Source organism: Xyrauchen texanus, chromosome 3, assembly GCF_025860055.1.
Source record: "Xyrauchen texanus isolate HMW12.3.18 chromosome 3, RBS_HiC_50CHRs, whole genome shotgun sequence".
Lineage (NCBI taxonomy): Eukaryota > Metazoa > Chordata > Actinopteri > Cypriniformes > Catostomidae > Xyrauchen > Xyrauchen texanus.
Genome location: NC_068278.1, coordinates 55,292,507 through 55,318,118, shown reverse-complemented (window position 1 = coordinate 55,318,118; position 25,612 = coordinate 55,292,507). Strand labels below are relative to the sequence as shown.

The 25,612-nt window shown below is 38.7% G+C and overlaps 1 protein-coding gene across 2 annotated transcripts in view; it reads left to right on the top strand.

Annotated features, from left to right (window-relative positions):
- Nucleotides 1-1,026: 1,026 nt before the first annotated feature.
- Nucleotides 1,027-25,612, top strand: part of LOC127622475 (UDP-glucuronosyltransferase 2C1-like) — a 31,243-nt gene continuing 6,657 nt past the window's right edge. The window contains exons 1-6 of one of the 2 annotated variants that reach the window (XM_052096579.1): nucleotides 1,027-2,462; nucleotides 2,577-2,725; nucleotides 4,108-4,239; nucleotides 4,457-4,544; nucleotides 4,960-5,179; nucleotides 5,338-9,889. In XM_052096579.1, coding sequence (XP_051952539.1) covers nucleotides 1,754-2,462; nucleotides 2,577-2,725; nucleotides 4,108-4,239; nucleotides 4,457-4,544; nucleotides 4,960-5,179; nucleotides 5,338-5,620 — 1,581 coding nt within the window. In that variant the 5' untranslated portion in view covers nucleotides 1,027-1,753 and the 3' untranslated portion in view covers nucleotides 5,621-9,889. Of the gene's footprint in view, nucleotides 2,463-2,576; nucleotides 2,726-4,107; nucleotides 4,240-4,456; nucleotides 4,545-4,959; nucleotides 5,180-5,337; nucleotides 9,890-24,005; nucleotides 24,645-25,612 lie in introns of those variants that run through there. The other variant, XM_052096586.1, reaches the window with a different exon arrangement.

Sequence of the window (25,612 nt, the reverse complement as noted above, 5' to 3'; positions counted from 1 at the left end):
CCATTGTTGGTGTGACAGCAACCCTCTCGTCTAGAGCACTTTTTCATGGCACACTGACAATCCAATGATCTGTAATCAGATTAGGCAAATCTATACTTCAAAAAAGCAACATTCTGTTACTCACAGAGAAAGAGAGGAAGAAAAGTTAAACATTTTGGATTAGGAGAAAAGTGGCAACCGTCTGAAACATCTGGCTTTTTATAAGCACAGAATCAAACTGTAGGATCAGTTGTTGTGACTTTTTTTAAAAGTGGGTGTATTTTATCTATGTTAAAATACTTTCTCCTATCCCAGTTTAATGTGCAGAAACAACATGTCATTCATGCTTAGAATGAATTCCCCAAAAGTGTAAACACTGTGGCTTCGTGGCACTTTCAACGTCGCTTTATGCAAGCACTCCACACAGTAACATAAGGCAATGGCCTGGCTTTGGGACGGGACTATTTGACGAACTGTCCATTGGATGATGGGGGAGTGTTTGGAGAACCTGTTTGAAAACAGTCATCATTATAGTTGCAATTTTTGTGTTGTGATGCTAGTGCCACAGAAAGAAAACACTTCGCCTTCAATGCCCAATGATGGCTACATTGTAAGCCAGCTATTCGTGGATTGACTTTCTAAAAAATAAATTAAAAACAAAACGTAAACGTTTGCTTACAACATTGGTGGCTGATTGAGCAGCCCGACCTTGGCTCATCCAGTGCCCTGAGATTGGAGCGGGACTGCCTTTTTGTCGGACCAGTTATACGTTTAAATATACAGACCAATTGATTTTTTTATTTTGTTGGCTGTTCACGCAAAACAAGCTTTTGTGCTCCTCCTTGCTTTTTTCAATAGTTTTTCTATGTAAAAATGAGCTAGATGGACATCTTTGACCATGGTATCTCTAACTGTATGCATGGGTCAGATTATTATACTTGAAACAGCTGTAAGATTTTCCAGTCACGAGACCTCACAGGACACAAAAACAGGAAGTGGGAAGCACGCCAAAGGCAGCATTTCGAAATATAAGGGGCCAGCGAGACACCCTAGGGAGGTGTTTCCTTACAAACAAAAGATCGTTGGATTATTCCTCTAACTTGTGGATGTATCCCTAGAAAGTACGCATCTCAAGGAAAATACTCTTTGAAAAAGGACTTATTTTAAAAACGGTGAGAAACATCTAAGGATTAGGTGACATTAAGGACACTTAAGATTGTTGGATATCGAGACAAAACACTCTTTTATCCTATGGACAGCATTATTGTGTATATTGTCGTGTGCGAGTTTTGCTCTCTGAATGTGTTCACTGTTGTAAGAACACAGAAGAGTTTGGCGTTCTTACACCAGTGTTTATTTATTCTTTAATCTGCACATCTTAGTTAGTGTGACTTTGCCGAAGAGGCAGATTGTTACAACATATTTAGAAACGGTCATTGTTTTTGCAATTCTGTTTGATCCTGCAACTGGTACAGATATCAGACACTTGGCCTTTAATGTGCAACTATCAGTAAGCCATTTCTAGGTTGACTTCTTGTTTAAACACTGTGGTGCTTACATAACCACATTGGATCAACCAGTGGTGTGAGTTTGGGGTGGGACTACCTGTTTGAACCTGCTCTACCTTTCTCTTTGTCCTCTACATTTTAAAAAATTATTGATTTTTCCCCACATGACATTGCTCTTGTTATCATTTGTATGCTTGTTAATGATTATACCTGATAGTATATGGTTGAGGCAGACTGAGTGAACACACATTCTGTCGCTGATAACCATGAGGTTCATAGCCTTTCTCCTTTCTCTGCTAACTGTGTTTGGCCCTGCAAAATGTGGGAATATTTTAGTCTGGTTTACTGAGGCCAGTCATTGGATTAATCTGAAAATTGTATTGGAAACGCTGATGGACAAAGGACACCTTGTAACTGTACTGATGCCAAATGCCACTCTTTACATGGATGTCAGAGAAACTGATCGCTTCTCCTACCAGCATTTTAATGTGTCCATCTCTGCAAATGAACTTCAGGATCACATTGAAAAACTTCTGCACTTCACCATGTATGAGATGGATCAGTTAAACCTTCTGCAGGTTCATATCAAGTTTTATGAGATTTTCTCCAAAGATCAGGACATCTGTCTTTTATACTGCGATGGAATTTTGAAATCTTCAGACTTGATGGACAAATTGCGGCATGGGAAGTTTGACGTCATGCTTGCCGACCCAATCTATGCTTGCAGTGAGATTTTAGCTGAACAGTTGAAAATTCCCTTGGTGTACACATTCCGATTCTCCATCGCTCACACTGTAGAGCGGATGTGTGGTCAGATACCGGCTCCACCATCATATGTTCCTGGAGCCATGAGTAAACTCACAGACAAGATGAGCTTTACTGAGCGAATCATCAACATGCTCTTCTACCTTTCTCAAGATGCTTTGGCCATAAGTCTGTGGAAGAAATTTGACAACTACTACACTGAATATTTAGGTGAGTTCAAAACTCTGAAAGACAAATGATCATGCACATGTACATTGGTGCACAATATACTATACTATCATTTTAATTTACTGTTTTAATTCTAAAGATCAGTTTAAATTCCAGGACGACCCACCTCATATTGTGAAATGATGGCAAAAGCCGATATCTGGTTAATCAGAACTTACTGGGACTTTGAGTTTCCGCGACCATTCTTGCCCAACTTCAAATACATAGGAGGGATTCACTGTACCCCTGCCAAACCTTTACCCAAGGTACATCTGTCTTGTTAAAATCCACAAGAGATATGAATTTCCTAATCTTAGAATTTTCGACATTTAGATGCTTTGAATGACCAGTCAAAAATTATTCAAAAAGTGAGTTGTAGTAAAACCTTTGTCAGATCCAACTTTTTTCAGTGCTTATTAAAGGAATATTCCAGGTTCAATGTAAGTTAAGCTCAATCAACCGCATTTGTGGCGTAATGATGTTCACCACAAAAAAATAATTTCGACTTGTCCCATCTTTTCTTTTAAAAAGCTAAATTGGGGGTCTGGGTAGCTCAGCGAGTAAAGACCCTGACTTCCACCCCTTGAGTCATGAGTTTGAATCCAGCTCTCCTAAGCAACCAAATTGGCCCAGTTGCTAGGGAGGGTAGAGTCACATGGGGTAACCTCCTCTTGGTCGCTATAATGTGTGGTTCTCGCTCTCGGTGGGGTCTCGCATGGGGAGTCGTGCGTGGATGCCGCAGAGAATAGTATGAAGCCTCCAGACGTGCTATGTCTCCGTGGTAACGTGCTCAACAAGCCACGTGATAAAATGTGCTGATTGATGGTCTCAGACGTGGAAGCAACTGAGATTTGTCCTCCGCCACCCAGGTTGAGACGAGTCACTACTCTAATTTTTGGAGGCTTTAAAGGCATAAATGTGAAGCTTATAATATTATAAAAGCACTTATACGTTAATTCTTCTGTTAAAACGCATGTATTATTTGTACGCTGCAACAAGATATAAAAAAAATTGATCTTACCACTTTCTGTTGTCTTTAAGCTTTATGAGCGTTGGAGCATCGGGCAGGAAATTTTGAGGATGAAAATTCAAAAACACACTCCTGGTCACAGGTGAAAGGGGCAGTTTAAAACGCTGTACAATTGTTTAAATCGTCATTTTTTTACACTCGTTTTAGGATTCGTTGACGTTACATCATCACGGCAACGAAGTTGTACTTTTGGCTATAACTTTACAAAGAAAAGTTTATTAAGCTATTTTATTACACTAAAATCATGTTAGCACATGTATTGTTTATGTCTTGTGGCCATATCTTTACTCATAACAGTGAGTATTTTTTTAACTTTACGGATTGGCCCTATTCACTTCCATTGTAAGTGCTTTACTGTAACCCCCTTTTTTTTAAAGAAAAGGAGGAGCAAGTCAAAAAACTTTTTTTGTTGTAATCAATATTATGCCACAAATGCTGTCCATTGATCTTATCTTCTATTGAACCTGGAATATTCCTTTAAGAATGTTTCAGTGTCTTAAGCATATTTATCAAAAGCTCTATATAGGTAAGCATATGTATTAGAAATTATCATTCCCCTATCTGTCCTGTGTTTAATCATGTATGTGTGTGTTTTTTGTTTTTTTTTTATGTGCACAGGATATGGAGGCATTTGTGCAGAGTTCAGGTGATGATGGGATAGTGGTGTTCACTCTTGGATCCATGATAAACAACATTACCAAAGAGAGGAGCAATACGATCGCCTCTGCACTGGCACAAATACCTCAGAAGGTCACTTGGATTCTTACATGCTTACTTCTTTTCCTTCCATTTTTTTTATGAACAAATGAACCGTTTCTTGATGATTTTATTGTAATGTGTAAGAGTAGAACACTCCAGTCAAATAAACTTCACAGATCATATGAGTGAAACTCAGTCAGGTATTAATTCTCTAAAATGCACTTGTCATCCTTAATTCAGCTGATATTGAGGCTCTGTACATCTGCAGGTCTTATGGAGATACGCTGGAGAGAAGCCAGAGACTCTTAGTGGGAACACCAGAATCTATGACTGGATCCCTCAGAATGATTTACTGGGTTTGTGTTTCAATTTGTGAGAGTATATACATTTTTATATTTAAAAATGTAAATTGTACAGTATAACTGTAATATTCTGTATCAGAATCAAAACATGGTCTATGAGATTACAGTATGTGAACGCAATTGCGTCTAGCTAAGCAAACTCAATTTCAAGCATTGCCCCCTCAGAACTGTGTCAGAATGCAAGTCTTATCACAACACAAGAATTCATTTGAATGTAACTATCGCCCCCTTGAGTAGACAAGAATACATGCTTACAACGAGACTACATGCTGGCCAAGCATTTGTGCCTGCTTTTATATACTTGAGTAGAGTACGATTCTGGTCTCAGATAAAGGAATGTCTTGATGGTGCTATTTCTACCCAAGCAATAGAATCCTCTCTATTTATCCACGTTTGTTTCCTGATTCAGGTCACCCCAAAACTAGAGCTTTCATCACTCATGGTGGCACAAATGGCATATATGAGGCCATATATCATGGTGTTCCAATGGTGGGGATTCCCTTGTTTGCGGACCAGCCAGATAATTTGGTCCATATGAAGGCCAAGGGGGCTGCTGTTATCATGGACTTCAACAGCATGCAGACTCAAGACCTGGTGGACGGACTCAACGCTGTCATTAAGGACCCCTCGTGAGTTTACTGTGGTGTCATTGTACAACAGTACTATGAACTTCAATATATATTTTGAGTTCTCACCGAGAATGAGATGAAGTTTTATGCTTAGCATTATGTGGTAGCAATGTGTACACAGACATATTACAATATCTTTCTTGCTCTTTACTCCACAGGTACAAAGAGAATGCCATGCATTTGTCCAGGATTCATCATGACAGACCAATTAAGCCTTTGGATGAGTCAGTGTTCTGGATAGAGTTTGTCATGCGTAATAAGGGTGCTAAACACCTGCGTGTGGAGGCCCATAACCTTACCTGGTACCAGTACCATTGTCTGGATGTGTTCGCTTTTCTCATCACTATAGTGACTGTAGTCCTCTATATCTTCTATAAAATGTGTAAATACTTCATAATGCGTTGCTGTTTTAGATCAAAGCGTAAAAGCAAAAAAGAGTGATTAATCTTCTTTCTTCTTTGAATATTCCTTGTGCTAAATACAGACTACATGCTTGATTAATGTTGATAATTGTGCTCTAGTTCTGACTATGCATGATCAGTAAGCAATACTTTGCTGCCTCCAGTGGACATAACAGGTTCAGTAGTGTAGTCTTGGGCATACGCAGGCATACGTCGTATGCCATCTATCTTTCTTAGAAATTTACATATGCCCACCTAAAATAATTGATGATACGTATGGCCACCAGAACAATGAGTAGGCTTTTGACCCGGAGCTTTTTCAATCTACTAACGCAAGCACCATTGAGTGTACAGAGATTCTCTCTAAATGCGCACTTAGCTGCGGGAGGTGGGAGCGCAACTATGGATGGGCAGATCGATCCTAAAATATCGATACTTATGATAATGATGTTATATCAAATAATCGATCTCACTCAAAAATGTCACTATATAAAAATGTATAGGGATATTATTATTTGGTTACCATGAACAATAATCATAAGCTTCAAAGCGAAGGCTATATTAGCAAATACTTGTGCAGGATGGGAACTATTTCTTCTTCCGCTCATCTTAACACACATGCTGAAAGACACAAACATACAAGCGCTTCCGTCACAAGGCTCGTTCAAACGAGGGATCAGTGACTTGTAGAGGTAATGATAGAAAATCTGAGAAACAACAACTGGAGTAAATTCACACTAATATAACAACATATCTAAAGTGACATTTCCCATTTTCTCCCAAGAAATCATGCAAAAAAAAAAAAAAAACATTAATAGAAGTATCGGTATTGGTATCGATGATATTGGACTGGAAATTATTGGTATCGGATTGAAGAGAAAATAATTGGTATCGTCCATCCCTAGATGCACAGGCAAGACAGATGCGTTGTTATTTTATTTCTCCACCCATTTTCTGCATTCGGATTGGCTACTAAGAGCTACTCGCGAGCAGTCTGCGATTGAGCAGCTGAGAAGTCATTCAAACAAACAGCCACTAAGTTCAAAGTTCAGTATGAATTATAAATGGTTAATTTTAGACAAGACAAAACAATCACATGCATATAAATAAGCTGTTTACTGCTTTGTCGATTAATATTATAATTGGGGCAATGTAACATTGCAACTTCCTGTGTGTGTGTGTGTGTGAGTGTGAGAGAGAGAGAGAGAGAGAGAGAGAGTGTGTGTGTGTGTGTGTGTGTGTGTGTGTTTATAATCTCTTCTGTCCTATACAACTGATAGACCTATTTATTATACAGTATATTCCATATGGCTAAATATATGATATGTAACCAAAATGTTCACTACTTTTCTATAAGTTATATCATTAATTAATTCTACAATTCATTTTTTTTATTAAAAAATATAATATTTCAAATTAACAGTTAGAACAAAGTAATAGTTCACCCAAAAAGGAAAATGCTCTCATCATTTACCCTTATGTCATCCCAGATGGGTATGGCTTTCTTTCTTCACCAGAACACAAATAAAGATTTATTTAGAAGAATATTTCAGCTCTGTAGGTCTATACAATAATGATTTGATTTGATTTACAATTACATGATATTATTTTTTCTTTTGTTCAGTCAATACAAATTTCCGTACATTTATTCTGTACTCTTTTTTTATCTAAAACTGATTTTCTGCACATTCCATCTCTATGCAATAATGTATTTCTTTTCCATAGCATTCTCAGAAAAGTCTGAAATAGTTAAATATAAAACAAATACATAGGCCTATTCTTTCATGGGAAGTGATCGTTACCTTGATATTTTACATTCTAATATTTGGCATACAGTGAAACCATACTGTAGATGGGACCCAGGCAAAATCGGTTTGTCATAGGGAAAAATCATTCATATCACTCATTATTGTTCAAGACATAGCGATGTCACATATAACTAATTATTTTCTTTCCAGTACATTTATTCAGCCATTAACTATTAATAATAAAAAACAAATAATTAAAAACGTTTTTCTACTGTCATAATGGCAAAGTGTCAGAAGTTAGAATCACTCAAACGCCTTATCTTGAAGGTGGATAAGATAACCATTCAATAAGAAAGCGTTGTCAATCAAGCTGGTGACATATAGACAACTGTCGTCCAAACATTTGACGTCTAATTGTTTGGTAGGATGCGTCCTCGGGAGGTCGCATTTCTCGGACACATACGTCATCGCGGCTGTTTGGAAAAGCGAGTAGGACACTTTGAATGCAGCCTTCGAATGTGACCTTCGTGTATCCTTCCTAGGTACACACAACCAGGCACGGCGTTATGGGTGGGCCTGACGGGCCTAGGCCCACCCACTTTTCAACAGGCCCACCCAAAACTTTTCTTCAAAATTTTTTTGTCAAGAATTATAAAATAAAAAATCGCCAATTAAGCTCATAATTTGTGCTAAAATAGTCTAAATGTTTAGTTTTAAAAACAATTTTAAGCTGGTTATGTCTATTTTGATGTTTCTGCGCAAGTTCAGCAGACAGTGTTCGGGTTTGTTCCGATCAGAGCATGTGAGCGGAGAGCGCATTTCTGAATATTCCGCTCTGCTCGCTCATTCTGCAGGGTCGCTCGCTCAACCCAGAATGGCCTGCTGGTTCGAACTTCGAAGATATGTGGAATAAGGCCTCCGACTATTTTTTTCCCCCCTAGTCGACTAAGCCATTAGTGGACAAATCGCCTCTTTATATTAATTTAATTAGGCTACTAGGGCAGGCTATACGCTATAGCCTAGTATGGAAGCTTGTTTCCGCCATAGAATAGCCTAAAACATTTTAAAAGATAATTGCGACTTTTTATATTGCAATTCTGACTTTATTTCTCAGAATTGCGAGATATAAAATCAGAATTTCGTGAACTAAAGTCGCAATTGCATGAAATAAAGCCGCAATTGCATGTTATAAAGTCAGAATTGCATGAAATAAAGTCGCAATTGCTTCTTTTCTTTTTACCCATAGTTTATATCTCACAATTCTTCTGACTTTGTAACACGCACTTTATATCATGCAATTCTGCCTTTATATCTCCCAATTGCGTAGGCCTATTATAAAGTCAGAATTGCGAGATATATAAACATGCAATTATGTGAAAAAAGCCAGAATATCAAGCTATATTTCTCGCACATTATATCACGCAATTTTGACTTAATAGCTAACCTGCAATTGCCACTTTATATCACGTAATAAAGTGGCATCTCTCATCTCTCTCATGCTGCATGCTCACTTTCATAATCAACATTGATTAAATTAAAAAACATAATGACGTCACATATTTTCCAACCCAGCGCAGCAACAGTGACACCTATGGCCTCATGGCATCTGCTGCAAAAAAAGAGGAGAACATCTCAAAAGTCTTGTAGAAGTGATGGACATATGCAATGGGGACGTTTTCCCGAATATCCATACTTTCTTAAAAGCTCTGATAACACTGCCAATGACATCTTGTACAGTTGAACGCGTCTTTTCCAGTGTCAACCGGATTAAAACACCAAATAGGAGCACCATGCTTACTTCTCGCCTTATGTCCCTCTGTCTGTTGACCTTTGAGAGAGAGCTTACAGTAACTCTCGACTTCGATGAAATCATTGACATTTTCAAGAGCAAACCCCGCCGACTACTCCTGTAATTTCGGAAAGATCGGTAGTGTAACGCAAAATGGAGATGTGGCTCAGAGGGGGGGTAGAAAAAAAACAAAAAATCGGTGTCGGAGGGAAAGATGCACGAAAGACGATAGCGTAGCCTATTTTCCCCGTGTTTAGTAAAATTACTCAAACGTCACACTCGTCCACAAATATAAAATGAAATAAAAGAAAGAGTACAACGGTCGGTGGAGCGGTTATCTCCTCACCTTTCAAATCTATTACTGACACGCACATGCGCAGTTCTCATTTTACCTCAGATTAACATAAAAGCACAAAGTGACCGTTACAGTAGCATGCCCTTTCCTACTGCTCTGATAAATAATTTGATTTGCAATGAATAAATATTCTTCTCATACTCTCTCTTCTTCCCTTTCCTTCACGTTTGGCAATCTTTTAAGCCTGTCTGTTAGCGCAAAAATATGAGTGTCTTTTACTCAGTTGTTATTTTTAGCCTGATTATTTTTTGGCTTCTGAAATGTTTTTTGTTGTTGTTGTTTTTCTGCAATGCAGATAACTTTGTTCTGATATTGTGATATTGTATAGGTTACATTTTAATACATCTTCTCTGTATAATAAGTAAGTCTGTTGTTAATGAAATCGAAAATAAATAAATGGACAGATGACGTTGTTAATGAACAAGTTCTGTTCCCGAGTATTGATTGGAACTGTCGGGCAGTGTTGTTGATCTGTAATGTAGTAGCCTATTGTTGAAAACTTAAAACAATTAATAAGAATTGTGAAATATTTAACAATTCTTAAATATTTAAAGAGCGTCAAGCTATTAAAATCTATATTATGTATAGCCTACGTACAGATAATATAGCAGTATATTAGTCAGTAACTTTTATTAGGTTAAACAGTGATTGGATAACGTTTATAATTTAAGGCCCACCCACAATTGGTCTGGCCCATCCAAACCTGAAATCCTGGCGCCGTGCCTGCTCACAACCCACAGGTTCTTTGCTTCAGTGTAAATGTCTAAATCAATTAAGCCAATTTGCCCGTAAACATGATGTTCAAAAGCAAGGAATGTTAATTCCCAAGGTGAAGTAGGCCTACCTCAGTATGGGTGCAGAGTATATAATATGTATAATTATGTTAATGTATAATTAAAATAAGTACACCTGTCAAAACTATTTTCTTTTCTCTTTATATCGTTATAACTCTCCTAAAATGTACCTCGTACATTAAGGGACTTTGTTCCCTTCTCACTCAAAGCGCGAGCACTTGTTAAAGAGTGGCGTGCTGTCATAGCAACCATGTTATGTTCCGTTTGTCCTACGAAGGCCGTCTGGTTTAAACGAGGCTTGTTTAAAGGAGGACTATCGGTATACTGCAGCCTTCAAAGGACGTGTCCTACCTAGCATACACCCTTCCAAACGAGACACACCCATTAATATCAATAGCGGCGGGAGTTGCCGGAAAACAGGTGGGTGACAAAAAGCAAGACAGCTGATCCACCAATCAGAACGTTCCTTTCAGATGCGATTGAATATTTGCTAACCAATCATATTTTCTGTTTCAGTAAGGGGCGGGACATTTCCAGCGTCTTAAACTGATGCACAAGCATTCCTGGAATAATCATAATCTGCGTTGTAAATGTATTTCCCTGCTAAACGAAAAAAATAGCCTATATATAGACTATACATTTAAATGTAACTTATGCAATTAAACTTTGTGAAAATACTGCACGCTATTGCAACCTTGCTAGTTTTTATTTATTTTATTTATTAATACATTTTTTTTGCCTTTTACTACCGTCGATTCTTGTGATATTAAATCATTTTAATTCTACTTCATTCTAAGTAGGAAAACAATTTCACTATACAAATAAAAGCACATTATAGTACATAAATAAAACAAATAACACACAATATCACACGAGCAAGTGATCCTACTTATTTAGCATTTATTTGCATTCCTTGCATTGTTTTGAACATGTTTTATACACAACAATAACGCTCTGTCGGCATTAAGGGAAATTTAGACCCTACACATAAACTGATTTTAATGTACTTGTTTCATGCATTACGATGTACAATGGTGATCAGTGTATTGAAAATAACTTTTTAATCTTCATTTCTATTATCATGTCTATTATTTTTTGGAATCAGATTCATGTAGTGTTTATTAAGGATGGTCATTCAACAATAATTTGGTATTCGTATATTTAAGCTCATAAAAAACGAATATTCGAATATTCTATTATTTAAATGAAGATAATTAATGAGAAAGAGACGTAAAATATTTTTTTTAGTAATAAAGGTTCCATCACCATTAAAAAAAAAACTGGATTCAAATTATATTCAAAACAAACTTATATCATGTCCTGTGTCTTTATAAAAAATATTTAAACAAGCAATGTGTGAGAACAAAAAAAAAAAAAATAGAATAAAAGCATTTTAGCTCATGCAAAGCGAAGAGAAAGAAACCGCTAATCAAGTAGATGCAGTAAACATACAGGACGAATATAAACACTTGACATATAATAGTTATCATGTTTAAATTGTACCTAAAAAAAAAATTGTTGAGAAAAACAAGCATATCCACGTGCTCGGTAAACAATACTCATTTGTAAACACTAGTTTAAATGATTGAATGTCCCTTACCTCAGCTAGCAAAGTCTTTCTCGGATGCCATGTTTGTTGTTTACAGAAGCGTTGCGGGGATTCCGTTGCTATGGGGATGCTGCTTTCTGAAGAGCTGCACATATATGAGAGTAAAGTGTACACCACTTATCCAGTACATGTAAACAGGAAACCAGCTTTCTCACAATAAGCCACATTCTCACAATAACCTGCTTTTTTGGTGTCCATCTGAACGTGCTGACAGAACCGTTTGATCAACAAATGTGATCAACTTGTGTCCACACTCAACAGCACCACCCTGTGCATTCTGTTATAACTGCCAGTTTTAATTTGCGTGTTCAGGATTGAACATGCATCTCACTGTATATATGACCAGCAAAGCACAACATTGCAAAATTTGAATAGTATTTTTACTATTCGAATAATTAATGCATAACGAATATTCAAATGTTCGACTACTCGTGCACATCCCTAGTGTTTATCATAGATAAGTGATGTATTTTAAAAGTTGGCATACAGTGTTCATTATAATGGGGCATATGTTTTGCAACTCGGTACTCAATACTCACTACTCACGAGTACTTTTAAATGAGCAACTCTTTTACTCTTACTTGAGTAGTTTTTAGGATGGCTACTTTTACTCTACTCATACTAATATTTTTGGGAAGTAACAGTACTTCTACTTCAGTATGATTTTTCAGTACTCTTTCCACCCCTGGTCACAAGCATATACTTATTGTTGCCATGAGGTGGCATGTGTGTGCAGTCTATCTGTAGATGCTGGAAAGGCAGTTCCGGATGTGGGAGGGATTCATGGGCCACTGATTTATGCCTATTTGTCTGGACGCATACCAAGCAGTAATCTAGCAAAAAAGAGACAGTCGTTCTCACATTCAGGATACAGTACCGTTTGTTAATGTTTTGAAAAAAATTCTCCATGGCAACATGTGATATACCATGATAGTGTCTGTACAACATTACTAGAGCAGTGTTTGGGAGTGATAATCGGCTTTGTTTGTCTCTCAAAAATCCTTGTGCATCAGGTTTGCGCCCACTTTGTCCAGAAATGGAATTACCATTGCTTCCTTAACTGCCCATTTGGCAACCTCGCCTACAAATCCGTTTCCTTTGCCTCATCTGAGTCTGCTGCAGCATGTCTGGCAACCTTGACTACTGCCAACTTAGAAGGCAATTGTGCTGCAGATATATAAGCTCAGCCACAATGCTATAATTAGCAATTGGTTTTCCCCCTGAAGTTTTAAAACTTCTCTCTTCCCATAATTTAGCAAAATCTTGCACTACACCATATGCGTATTTAGAATCAGTGAATATGTTCACGCACTGGTCTTTTGCCAGTTCACAGGCTCTGGTTAATGCAGTTATTTCAGCAGCCTGTGCAGATTTATATGGTAATAAGTATGCTTTCATTACAGTATTTGGCAATTCTACAATTGAATAGCCACACGAATATTCATTATCATTAGGTTTCGAACACGACCCGTCTACATACCAGTGTTTCCCTTCCAACAGGACAGATAAAAAACATCTGGTCTGCAAGCAGTTGTTTCCTGGACTCTCTCCAAGCAGTCATGCTCGTCACACTCACATTCACCTTCAGTCAAATGTTTATGTAAATGTACAGTAGGGCCATGCACAATGGATGCAGGTTTTAGGGTTAAATTTGCAGTAGCTAATAAAATTGCTTTATAGCTTGACCTTCTTTGCACCGTCATATGTTGCGTCATTATGTTATGCATTATAGAACCTCCCTAATGAGATTTGTGCACCACAAGGGGGTGTGATAAGATGATTCGCTCAGCGTCTTGTACCATGAGAGCTGTGGCAGCCACCGCCCACAGACAACCAGGAAGTCCCTTTGTAAATGCATCAAGTGTTTTGGACAGGCATGCAACTGGTCTGTAGTTACCACCATGCTCTTGGGCCAGGGTCCCCGTGGCTTTGCCCCCACCTTCATGCACATAGAGATGAAACAATTTTATATAGTCAGGTAGCCCTATTGCAGGTGGTTTGCTCAGTGCAGATTTGAGGTGTTTGAAAGCGGCTGTCATTTCAGTAACAGTTCGGCACCCAGGATCTGCAATTATTCACCAGTCTCAGAAAGCTTTGCATCTGTTTCTTGTTCTTTGGATGAGTAAATGTAGGGATAGTTTTCACTATGTCTGGAGACAGGCAGACTCTTCCACCTGTGAGGAAATGTCCCAAGTATTCCACCTTCCTCTGGACCCATTGAAGTTTTGCTTTGGAGGCTTTAAATCCTGCAGCAGCGAGGATATTGCAAACAATGTTGGATGTAGCAGCACACAAGTCTTTAGACTGTCCAGTGACCAGAATATCATCTGCGTATTGCAAAAGGCAGGTTTCGGGAGGCAGTTGTGCATTTTTCAGGACGTTGTGCACTACAGCAGAAAACACAGCCGAGGATCTCTGAACCCTTGAGGAAGGCGCATCCACGTGTATTGGACCCCAACTTGCGTCACAGTTTCCGCTGGCACACTGAAACAGCAGAACATAAATCAATCACTGTAAAGTATTCATGGTTAGATGGAATAGAATTAATGGTAGTCTGCATGTCCGGAACAATAGGAGATAATGGCTTAATGAAACTATTGATCTTTCTAAGGTCATGGGTTCATCTACACATACCATTTGCTTTCTTTACAGGGTTAATGGGCATGTTGTATGATGAGTGAGTGGGAACCAGGATGCCCTGCTGGAGTAGTTCAGCAATAACTGGTCGAATACCTCTTTCTCAGCAGAGAGAGCATATTGTTTACAATATACTGGTGTATCTGTTTGTAGCGCTGCTCTGTACGGAATGACATCAATAAGTCCTGCCTCGTCTTTGTGGACGGCCCACAACTTTGGGTTAAAGTTAGCTACTTCCTGTGTCTCTTCAGTCTGTGTGTCAGCAGCTATCTCAGCAGTTCCTGTGTCTGTAGAGAGAGAAAAAAACTTCAGGAAAAACGAGTTGTACATCAAATTAGATTTTTGCACCAATCTTGTGCATTAAGTCCCATGGCTCACAATGAGAATGGTGAATTAGGAATGATAACAAAAGCATGCATTTTGAACAGTGATCTGTCATCTTTGGATCTAGTGCTGGCACCTCTTGTATCAACTCACATTCAATGCATTCCAAAGGGAGAGTTTTGGAGCATATGAAACGATAGTCTCGGCCAGTAAGCTGACTATAGGAAGTCAGACATTTAAGTGTCGCCACATTCTGATGTGGTTCTTAACAGGGTTTGGAAGTTCTTTACAGATAGCCATTGCTTCTGTCACCGAGAGGGGAGATATTTTGTAACCATTTGGGACTTGTGCGAATGGAAACGCATGGACAGAGCTAACAGGCGGGGGATCGATAGTTTGCGTAAGGAGTGTTTTTTCAACACTCGATATCTCATGAGAGATGTTTTGACTCTTCAACAGCGTGTTTAGATTAGGGTACAGCTGTTATTTTACAACAGACTCATACTGCGGCAGCGGCTGATCCTGTGAGTCTCCAACATCCATGCACTGAGGGGGAGAGACACAAGGAGGGGCACTTGGCGGAGAGGTTAGACCTAGAGCAACTTGCGCAGCGGAAGCATGCTGGGCCCATGACCCAGAGGTTGATTGTTGATTCACACTACTGTCCTTTTTTCTCTCTGGGCCCTTCTCCCAAAACGGCTTCATGTCTTTCCATATAGAAAATTACGTTTTCATGTAATTATAATCCCACTCTGAATATCCACAGCCTCCTGTGGCCATAGATTTCATGCTAGCCATGTCTGCGATTTGAAATAAACTTTCCCCTGGATAAGGATCTTTTGTTTTAGTTTTAGAGTTTTACCATCTGGCAGATTACTCAAAAACGGTTCTGTTTTAAAGCCTTTATTATTTTTGAACATCCAGTCTCTGGGTGTTTCCCCCGGCATTGGCTGACTTATCTTGTTCCCCATTCTCACAACTCAAGAAAGATGTTTCCTCCTCAGAGATACAATAAACACAGTCAATTTGATGACCAAAAATTCTGCAAAAAAATATTTTTAGGCTTTACTTTTGCTCTGACCACTCATTTTGGTATAAAGAGGTATAATTAATTCATGAGCGAAGGACACAAAGAGTACTATAAGAATAGGATCCCACTGAAAAGTTTCAGAAAATTATTTAATCTATTCCTCTTCCCATGTCTATAACTTGTGAGGCTCCCACTTCCCAACATAAGAACCGATCTGTTATAATAACATATACTTGTAAAGGGATCAATGGAAAGGAGGAGACGAGAACCGGCTTGACGATATAAATAATATTTTAATGAGAAACTTAAAACAAGGACACAAACACAAATGACGGACATCTCTCTCTCCCGCACAATCCTCTGACCTTTATCCCTCTCGGGAGGCTTGATTAGCCTAATACGGGACCGGGTGTGTAGGATCAGGACCCGGCCATGCCCTCCGCCCTGCCACATTCCTCCCTCGTTCTCTCAGGCTGGGGAGCCCCCAGCATGACGTACACCCCCCCCCCCCCTCTTTCCCTGGGGGAGGGCGTGCCCTAAGCCCCATCTGCCGGCAGGTCATCCCCGTCTACCTGGACGAGGGAGGGGACAAAGGGAGGGAAACAGAAATATTTAAACTGGGGGGGTACTTCCTGTAACAGTGTAGTACCCCCCCCAAAAAACACTGTCAAATTTAAAAGAGAGGGAAAAGGCCAACGTATAGTGGAAGTGAGAGAGAGTGAAAACAAAAAAATTGTTTGGTCCTCGATCACTACCCCACCCTCTCAGGCAGACGACAGTCGCTTCTCCCCGGGCAGACCGGAGTCAGACTCACGACCCCCGGCGGAAAGAATGCCCCTCCGCGTTCTCGCCGACTACCGCTCCAGGCAGTCGGGGAGACACTTCCCTCCTCCCCTCGTGGACGGCGGTCTTCCATCGACCCCTCCGCGTTTCTGGGGGATGGCAGGGCTCTCCTCCGCTCCTGGCAGCGGCTCCATCGCTCCAGGCAGTCGGGGAGTCCAGTCCCCACTCGCCTCACGGACGGAGGCCGTTCACCGCGTCCGGGCAGTCGGTCTACTCCCTCCCCCGGTGGATGGCAGCGGCACTCCTCTGGGTGGACGGCAGTGTCGAGGACTCCACGACAGGCATCCCACCTCCTTCCCGGGCTTCGGCACCAGTGTAAAGGGATCAATGGCAAGGAGGAGGCGAGAACCGGCTTGACGATATAAATAATATTTTAAGCGTAAAAGCAAAAAAGAGTGATTCAGCTTCTTTGCACTAAACATTTTGTCTCTCCACTCCTGTGACATGTTTATCAAAATCTCCCCCCAAGAATAAAAAAATATTACATTTATTGATTGACAATTAGATTAATTAGCTACAACTTTTAAATTTTTTTGTCTAATTTATATTTTGTCGCTGAACCCCTGACTGTGTTTGTATTTTTGTATATACAATGGGGTCCAAATGCCTGAGACAATGCAACAACAATCTACCAACAATGTAATACTAATTTACCTACAACAACAAAAATAAAACAAAAAACAAATCAAATAAAAAAATCATTATGAATTATATTACCAGCGTTACACATTTTAGGTAAAGTTGGATTGAAAATGTAAATGAATTTCTGAATTTGGTATTTTGATTTAATGACAACATGCACTCAAACTAATGTGTTATTCCAGCATGATGTGGGAATCAAGGAAATCTGACCTTTTGTACAAAGAGTTAACATTGTCAATGGCTTATGCATTCTTTTTGATTAGTGATCTAAAATAGTGCCGAATCATAAATATTTAATTTTAAGCCTTAACTTTGTTTTTAAATTTTATGTTAAAGTTAAAATAAAAAAAAATTATGAAAAAGTTTCAATTGTCTTTGTCAGTGGGCATCCCAGCTGTCTTAGTTCCTCGCAAGGTATCTTTCTCATCTACCTAAACATCTTAGGAAGTTGTTTTCCTTTCCATTGCTGCCTTTGGCTAACTTGCTTAAAATAGTATGGCACTACTTTTGTAAAGCAGCTTTTGATCTGTATTGTGAAAAGCACTATGCAAATAAACTTGAATTAAATTAATACATATTTTACATGTTTTATTTTAAAGTAAGATTTTAAAACGTACATAATACAGCATATATCGTGTGTTTGTTTTTTATAATTATCAAACCAGAGTTTTCTAGTTCTTATCATTCCGATGTGTCATCAATAAGCAAGACTAAATTGCTGACCCTAGTGTTCATTGTAAAACATTGCATGTCGTGGAGTGGATTTGTTTTACCCCCTTTAAAATATGCATTTTTGGGATACTCTGTAGCACAAATGTTTTCAGCTAAAGTCTCTAAACTCGGTACCTATATAGATTTCATCAAGCCAGTCAACTTCGCCAACAGGAAGTGGGTATAACTTGGTCATGCTTGGTCTGATCAGCTTCAAATGGTGAACGGTTACCAATGGGCCATTCCTGATTACACTAACTTGGCAATTACGAGGCAGGAGCTGTATTCAGTTACACAATTGTATAGAAACACTGTTATGTTTGTGAAAATGTACAGTGAATTGCTTCATGTGTACTAAAATATACTGGCATAACATGTGCAGTGCTAGTATATTTAGATGTCATTTTCTTTTACACGTGATCAATCAATGTTTCATTTTCAGTGGTAGCTTCTTTGACACACTGAACATAGCCTAGGTTTGCCATCAATGAAGACATTGTGTGTGTTTTTAATTCATCATGGTTGCAATCACCAATAAATATATATTATCTGACATATTGTTTACTGTATTATAGAGTTTGGTAATATATTTTGAAACAAAGATAAGCGATATTGTAGTGGCCTTTAAAAACAACTATGATTATATCAAGGTTGTTGAGTTGACATATTATGCACTCTATGTTAACATTGGGAATGTCCAAAATATTGTAATCATTATTAGTTCTACAGTATATGCCAACACCACCATGTTTTTGGTGTTGAATTAAATTAACAGAGAGTTGTCTGTACTGTAAGCAAAACAACGTGCCTTCAATGCAAGTGGATTCACTTGATATGTTTGCAGGCAGCCATGTCTCTGTTACAGCTGTAATTATAGGAAGCAATATTATAAAGTTCAAATTGGCAGATTTATTTTCTTGTTTTAAGTCTAAAGTTCAAAACTTTTGTCGGATTTATCTCAAAACTTAATATCTTGTCCTATTTTGCTTGACAAGTATGTAAATCACGTTTTAAGAATGTTTCGATAATATTACAGGAAAACAATACAAAAATGCTTGTCTTGAAAATATTTTTTTGCATTATAATGTAATTAAAACCAAGCAGCGCAATAATGAGAGCTGCGGAACGGTCTCCTCCGCGGAGAGGCGGTGCTGAGCGCTCACAGGAAAACAGAGCAACACACTTCCAATTCATAGTCAAGAAGATCGATAGCGGTACAGCTTGTTGAATTTGACAAAAAAAAAACGTGTCATGTCCTGATGCTACAGTACATCAAACATGTTGTTTAATTCACACCAATATCACAGTGCAAATCAGTGGATTTGTGAAGCAGAAACAGCAGCAGTAAGTTTAACAGCTGCCTCTCTCAACCGACACCGAGGGTGACATGCACAGCAAGACACTCAAACGTTATGAGTCATAACTATAAAAAAAAACAGCTTAAGGAACCCGTGATTACATGAGACTTATAATTATCTGCTTTTGAATTAAAAATGTAAACAGCTTTGACAACTATAAATAAAATTGAAAGGAGTTTTTTCATTGCTACAGTCACTTTGGCTTGATCACAGGGGGCTTTCACACCACAAGGCATAATTGTCTATAAAGCTGCTTTGAAACTACGTACATAATATTATATTTATACATAATAAATAGCTACATAATAAATAACTAATACATCAAAGTCTAAGGCTGGTTTTCTATGTGACTAAATGGCATTAAAACATCTCTTAGATCAGACATGGTCAATATATGGCCCACGGGCCGGATCAGGCCCTCCACATGGTTTAATGTGGCCCACGGCTCATTTATCATAAAACCGTTTTTTTTTTTCATTGGATATTTCAGTTAACTTGCATTGGGACCTAACGCATCTCCACAAGTGTTTAACATACTCAGGGTTGCCAGATAAGAGACGCAACACCCAGTTTGAGATTTATTTGAGGCACAAATTGGAGTAAAGATTTAACTGTCTGACTTCAAACATAATCTTACCTTGGTTTACGATCATGTTCAAAGGAGATTACGTAACTGCGTGGTTCTAGTGACATTCCAATTGGTCCACATCATACCAATCCTCTTTCCACCTTTGGGCATGCCCATACATTTCGCACCGCCACTGAGAGAACTTTCAACACATGCCCTCCTTTTGATCCGCCAATTTCTGAAGAGATCCATGCTAGATTGAGTTGCAAATTAGGCTTCTAATTAAAATGTCAGCTAATGTTAATATATATCTATGCTTCAAAGATATATCACTAAAATGACATGCTGATCAATAATCTATAAATTCATATTTTAAGACGTCATTCTTCAGAATCACTGTATTGAATTTTCACTGTACCTGGAAGGTGAAATGGTGAATTTGAATCAACCCGAACACCTCGCTACCTTTGGTTAAATGGTTAAAGACATAACTTTTCACAACTGATAATGCAATCATTTTTAAAAACACATTTGCACTGTGTAAAAAGAAAGGCCGCTCAAATCGGTTTGGAGTGGAACTTCAATAAATTGCCCTTTGAAGGTCTCTGCGATGATCTGTCTTTTGAAGGTGACCTCTAATTTAGATTAAAGCTCTAATGAATTTCTGATCATTCTTTTAATTTTGTCTTTTTATGTTATTGATTAATAATAATAATAATAATTACTTACCTTTATATAGTGCTTTTCTAGGCACTCAAAGCGCTTTACATAGTATAGGGGGAATCTCCTCAACCGCCACCAGTGTACAGCATCCACCTGGACGATGCGACGGCAGCCATAGTGCACCAGAACGCCCACCACACACCAGCTATTGGTGGAGAGGAGAGAGTAGAGTGATTTAGCCAATTCAGGGATGGAGATTAATACGAGGCCATGATAGATAGGGGCCAATGGGGGGAATTTGGGATTTTTAATGACCACAGAGAGTTAGGACCTCGGTTTAGCGTCTCATCCGAAAGACGGTGCTTTTTTCTTTTTTCTTTTACAGTATAGTGTCCTTGTCACTATACTGGGGCATTAGGACACACACAGACCGTAGTGTGAGCACCCCCTGCTGGCCTCCCTAATACCACTTCCAAAGATTACTCTGAATCATCTTAATTTTCATTATCCTTTAATTCGGGTCCCGATTGTCGCTTAGAGTCATATGTCGGTCGGTTAATTGCATAGAGCTCACGGACACAAATTCGCCAGTCCGTTCATAGTCAGCGGTTGCAGTATTTATTAATATCATCTGATTTGGCCGCCTGCTGCTTGCTCATAACCAGATGATTAGTCACATTTCATACACCTTGCTAAGACGGTGATAAGCAGTAACTGGTAGTCTTAAGTGGTTTTCTCCTATTCATAAGCTCCAGTAATGTCATTATCCTGGACATAAGTTTGCGGTAACAAAAGGCATCCCTCGAATCTATAAATGAATACAGGAAATACAGGAATACAGAATAAATAAAAAGGAGCAATTTATTTGCCAGGTAGGATTTAAAACGTAAGTTACAGAAATTCAAATCAAAGCCAATTTCACAAATGATCAGAATAAACAAACATTACTAAACACACCTGACAAAACTACATGCATTGGCATAGCATGGGAGATCTGGCTTACAGATTCCTGGTGGAGAAAACTACACACAATGCTTTCTGTGTGGGTCAATCTGGCTACAGAGAGACCCCGATTCCTTTGTCATCTCTCCTTAAATACCAAGCGATTCTATTGTTGTTTCAGATGTGTATGTTTGATGTTATCCCGGAGGATGCGTTTTGTCACGTAGAGAGTTTTTATGACTTGGTTCTCGCAGAGTTGCATAGTCATCTTGGTGCCAGCAGCTTTATAACTGTTATCTCACTGTGTGTGTGCTGCCTTTTCATATTAAAAGTAAAATCCTGTTTTTATATTATATTTAACATTTATTTCATAGTCAAACTTTATAAAATTTGTGTTCTCAAGTTTCAGGCAAGTATGAACCTTCGTGCGAACATGCTCTACCTTTTAACTGAATGTTTATTGATTTAGTAGCTCTTGATCTTGCACCCTTGTTAAAGTTCATATTGTAGGTTAATAATTATACCTGTGTAACGGGATTAATGGAAGGGAGGAGGCGAGAACCGGCTTGACAATACAAATAATATATATATATATATATATATATATATATATAGGTATTTTATATAGGTATTTTATTTTGTTGTGTTGTCTCGTGTGGTCCGGTGTTGGTCCTTTGTTGTTTTTATGTAGCACCATGGTCCTGGAGGAACGTTGTCTCATTTTGCTGTGTACTGTACTAACTGTATATGGTTGAAACGACAATAAAAACCACTTGACTTGACTAATAGTTTAATAATAAACTGAACCAAAAAGACTAACACACACACACACACACACACACACACACACAGGTGTAGGACAGTTGCCCGTAATTCTCTCTCTGTCTGCATTTGTGTATGCTCATGACAAGAAGGTTGGGGTCTCAGAACATTGAGGCGGGTGCGCATTTTCCTTCCATGGAGTAATTCAAAGGGGGAAACACCTGTCACAGCATGTAGTGTAGCACAGTAAATTTGTAGGAAGTCAGTCAAAGTTACTTTCCATGGTGCTGATTGTAGATTGGCTGATTGAATCGTAATTTTAAGCACTTTATGGAAGCGTTCAATAGCTCCATTTGCAGCAGGGCGACACACCGACGTACCAATGACGTCACTTGACGTCACCAACGAACAGTCCTTGAAATGGTCTGCAGTATATTAGCATTATTTGATCGAAATGAGTGACAAAATAGATTTAATTTAATGAAATCGGAACATTGCATTTTAAATTAAAGAATTGAACTGTAACTCTATGTGCAAAGCTGATGTAAAATAGTTTTTTAATTCATATTTGTGTTGAATTATATTTATATATTTTATTCACTGCATTTTTAGTTTTAAAAAGGACAACGCACACCAAGAAGATTGAGACTTTAACTGCCGTCCAGTTCCAAATTTACATATACATTTATGCATTTGGCAGACGCTTTTATCCAAAGCAACTTACAGTGCACTTATTACAGGGACAATCCCCCCGGAGCAACCTGGAGTTAAGTGTCTTGCTCAAGGACACAATGGTGGTGGCTGTGGGGTTCGAACCAGCAACCTTCTGATTACCAGATTACCAGTTATGTGCTTTAGACCACTACACCACCACCACTCCAAATATATCTTCTTATCAAGACGACAAGGAACACCCAATTCATGACACGCCCACTCCAAGTAATGTGAAAGAGCTTTTAAAATCCTATCGAATCTCTGTATGATTAATGTTGTTTTAACTATGTAAATATAAAAGAATGCGTTTTAAAATATGTCACATATCACATTGTTAAAGCTGCACTACGTAACTATGTGCTCTCTAGCGACATCTGTGGTTGAAGCTTAAAATTGCAAGCAATTTGCAGAAGAATACATTACGTCAGTTGTGTTCTGGCACTGCTCTTCTGGTGGTTGAATCTCCCAATTTGAGCTTACCGGCACATTGCCTATGTGTGACCATGACTGGAGCCAGTGTTGTAACGTGCTATTTTCATGTTGATATTAAGTTACACGATTAAACATTTGAAATAATGGCAAGTAAAAATGGAAACACCCTACATCATATACACCGAAGACCGTATTTCTTCTAAAGTGCATGTTACTGGTCTAGGAATAGTGTAGTTGACAAACAACACCGATTCCTCAAGTTTCAGTCATGTACAGTACGAACCTGCTCTACCCTTCTGTTTATACTCTACAGCCATTCTCTTATCAGCACCATGACTTTGCACTTTTTATAGCCTCATATACTAGGTTAATAATTATACCTGACCATATATGATATAGGAACACTGAGTGATCACACTGCATCACAGTAAATCATGAAACTCGTAGTCTGTCTCCTTTCTCTGCTATCTGTGCTCGGCAGAGCAGAATGTGGGAATGTTTTAGTCTGGCCTACTGATGGCAGTCATTGGATTAATCTGAAAATTGTGATGGAAACATTGATTGACAGAGGACACGGTGTTACAGTGCTGCTGCCAGACGCCTCTATGTTCATGGATGCCAAAGAATCGGATCGCTTCTCCTACCTGCCCTTTAATATGTCCATCTCTTCTAAGGATATACATGATTTCCTCGAAGAAATGCTACACTTCTCGATCTATGAGATGGATGAGTTAAACCTACTGCAGATGCAAATGAAATTTTATGATCTTATCTCCAAAAATATTGAAATATGTCGTTCATACTGTGACGGAGTACTAAAATCAACACAGTTGATGGACAAATTGCGGCATGAAAAATTTGACGTCATTCTGACTGACCCGATTTACCCATGCAGCGATATAGTGGCCGAACAACTGAACATTCCCTTGGTTTACACATTCCGATTCTCCATCGCTAACACCGTAGAGCGGATGTGTGGTCAGATACCGGCTCCACCATCATATGTTCCAGGAGCCATGAGTAAACTCACAGACAAGATGAGCTTTACAGAGCGAATCATCAACATGCTCTTCTACCTTTCTCAAGATGCGATGGCCAGTTTTGTGTGGAGAAAATTCGACAGCTACTACACTGATTATTTAGGTGAGCTATGGGAATGTTTTCGGTTCAAAGCAAGTCAAAAGTGAAGTGTAATTTCTGCGCCACTAGCGTCGCCAAACCGAAATTGGCAAAATAATTACAGTTTTCAAAAAGTTGCCCGAACACTCTACCCATCTGCCATTGGTAGAACTAACAGGTATTCCCAGCTCTTGCTATTGATGAAAAGCTGCTGTGTCAATCCTTGTTGAGATACTTAAACAAACTGCAATGTTGAAAGTGATACTCGATACGTTAACATGCACTTTAAAAGTTCGAATTCGCTCAGACTAAAACAATAATTTGTCTTTTTGAAATGTCTTGTAAATGTTTTATGCTGCCTTCACATGCTATTGGAATTTTCATAAATACGAGTTTCCCACTCTGAACTTGGACATGAACGACTCAAGTTGTAATTATGTCTCGGAAACTTTGAGATCATTTTGATACCTGAGGTTCTGAGTTGGGAGAAGGTGTAAACTTTCAACATGGCAGAGGAGAATACAGTTTCAGTAGTGAATGACAGGTTTATTAGCTAATTGTTAGCGCTTGCCATTTCGTTATATACGTATATCTGCAACCGTTTGATGCATATTGTAAATTTTTACACTGTGTAAATGCTTATATTTGACCAAAATTCTATTTCCATCAGCAAGCTTAGTAATATGTATTATAATGTCGAAATAAAAGTTCCTCAAGAAATATGGATGAAGGAAACGGCAGTCGTCCATGCTTCCTGTTCTTTACAACAGCAAATCACTTGAACGCAACTTACTTGTAATTACCACTTCAGAAGTGGGAAGTAGGATAATTCCGACAGCACATGAAGGCAGCAAATGTCTGTCTGAGATCGTGGTCAGACTAACAGATCTAGATAATATGATTGTACCTCGGCTTCACCCAGCATGCATACACTTTAATTGGGCCACAAGTTGCCATACCGTTGAACATTTAACCCGGCATATTTGACATCC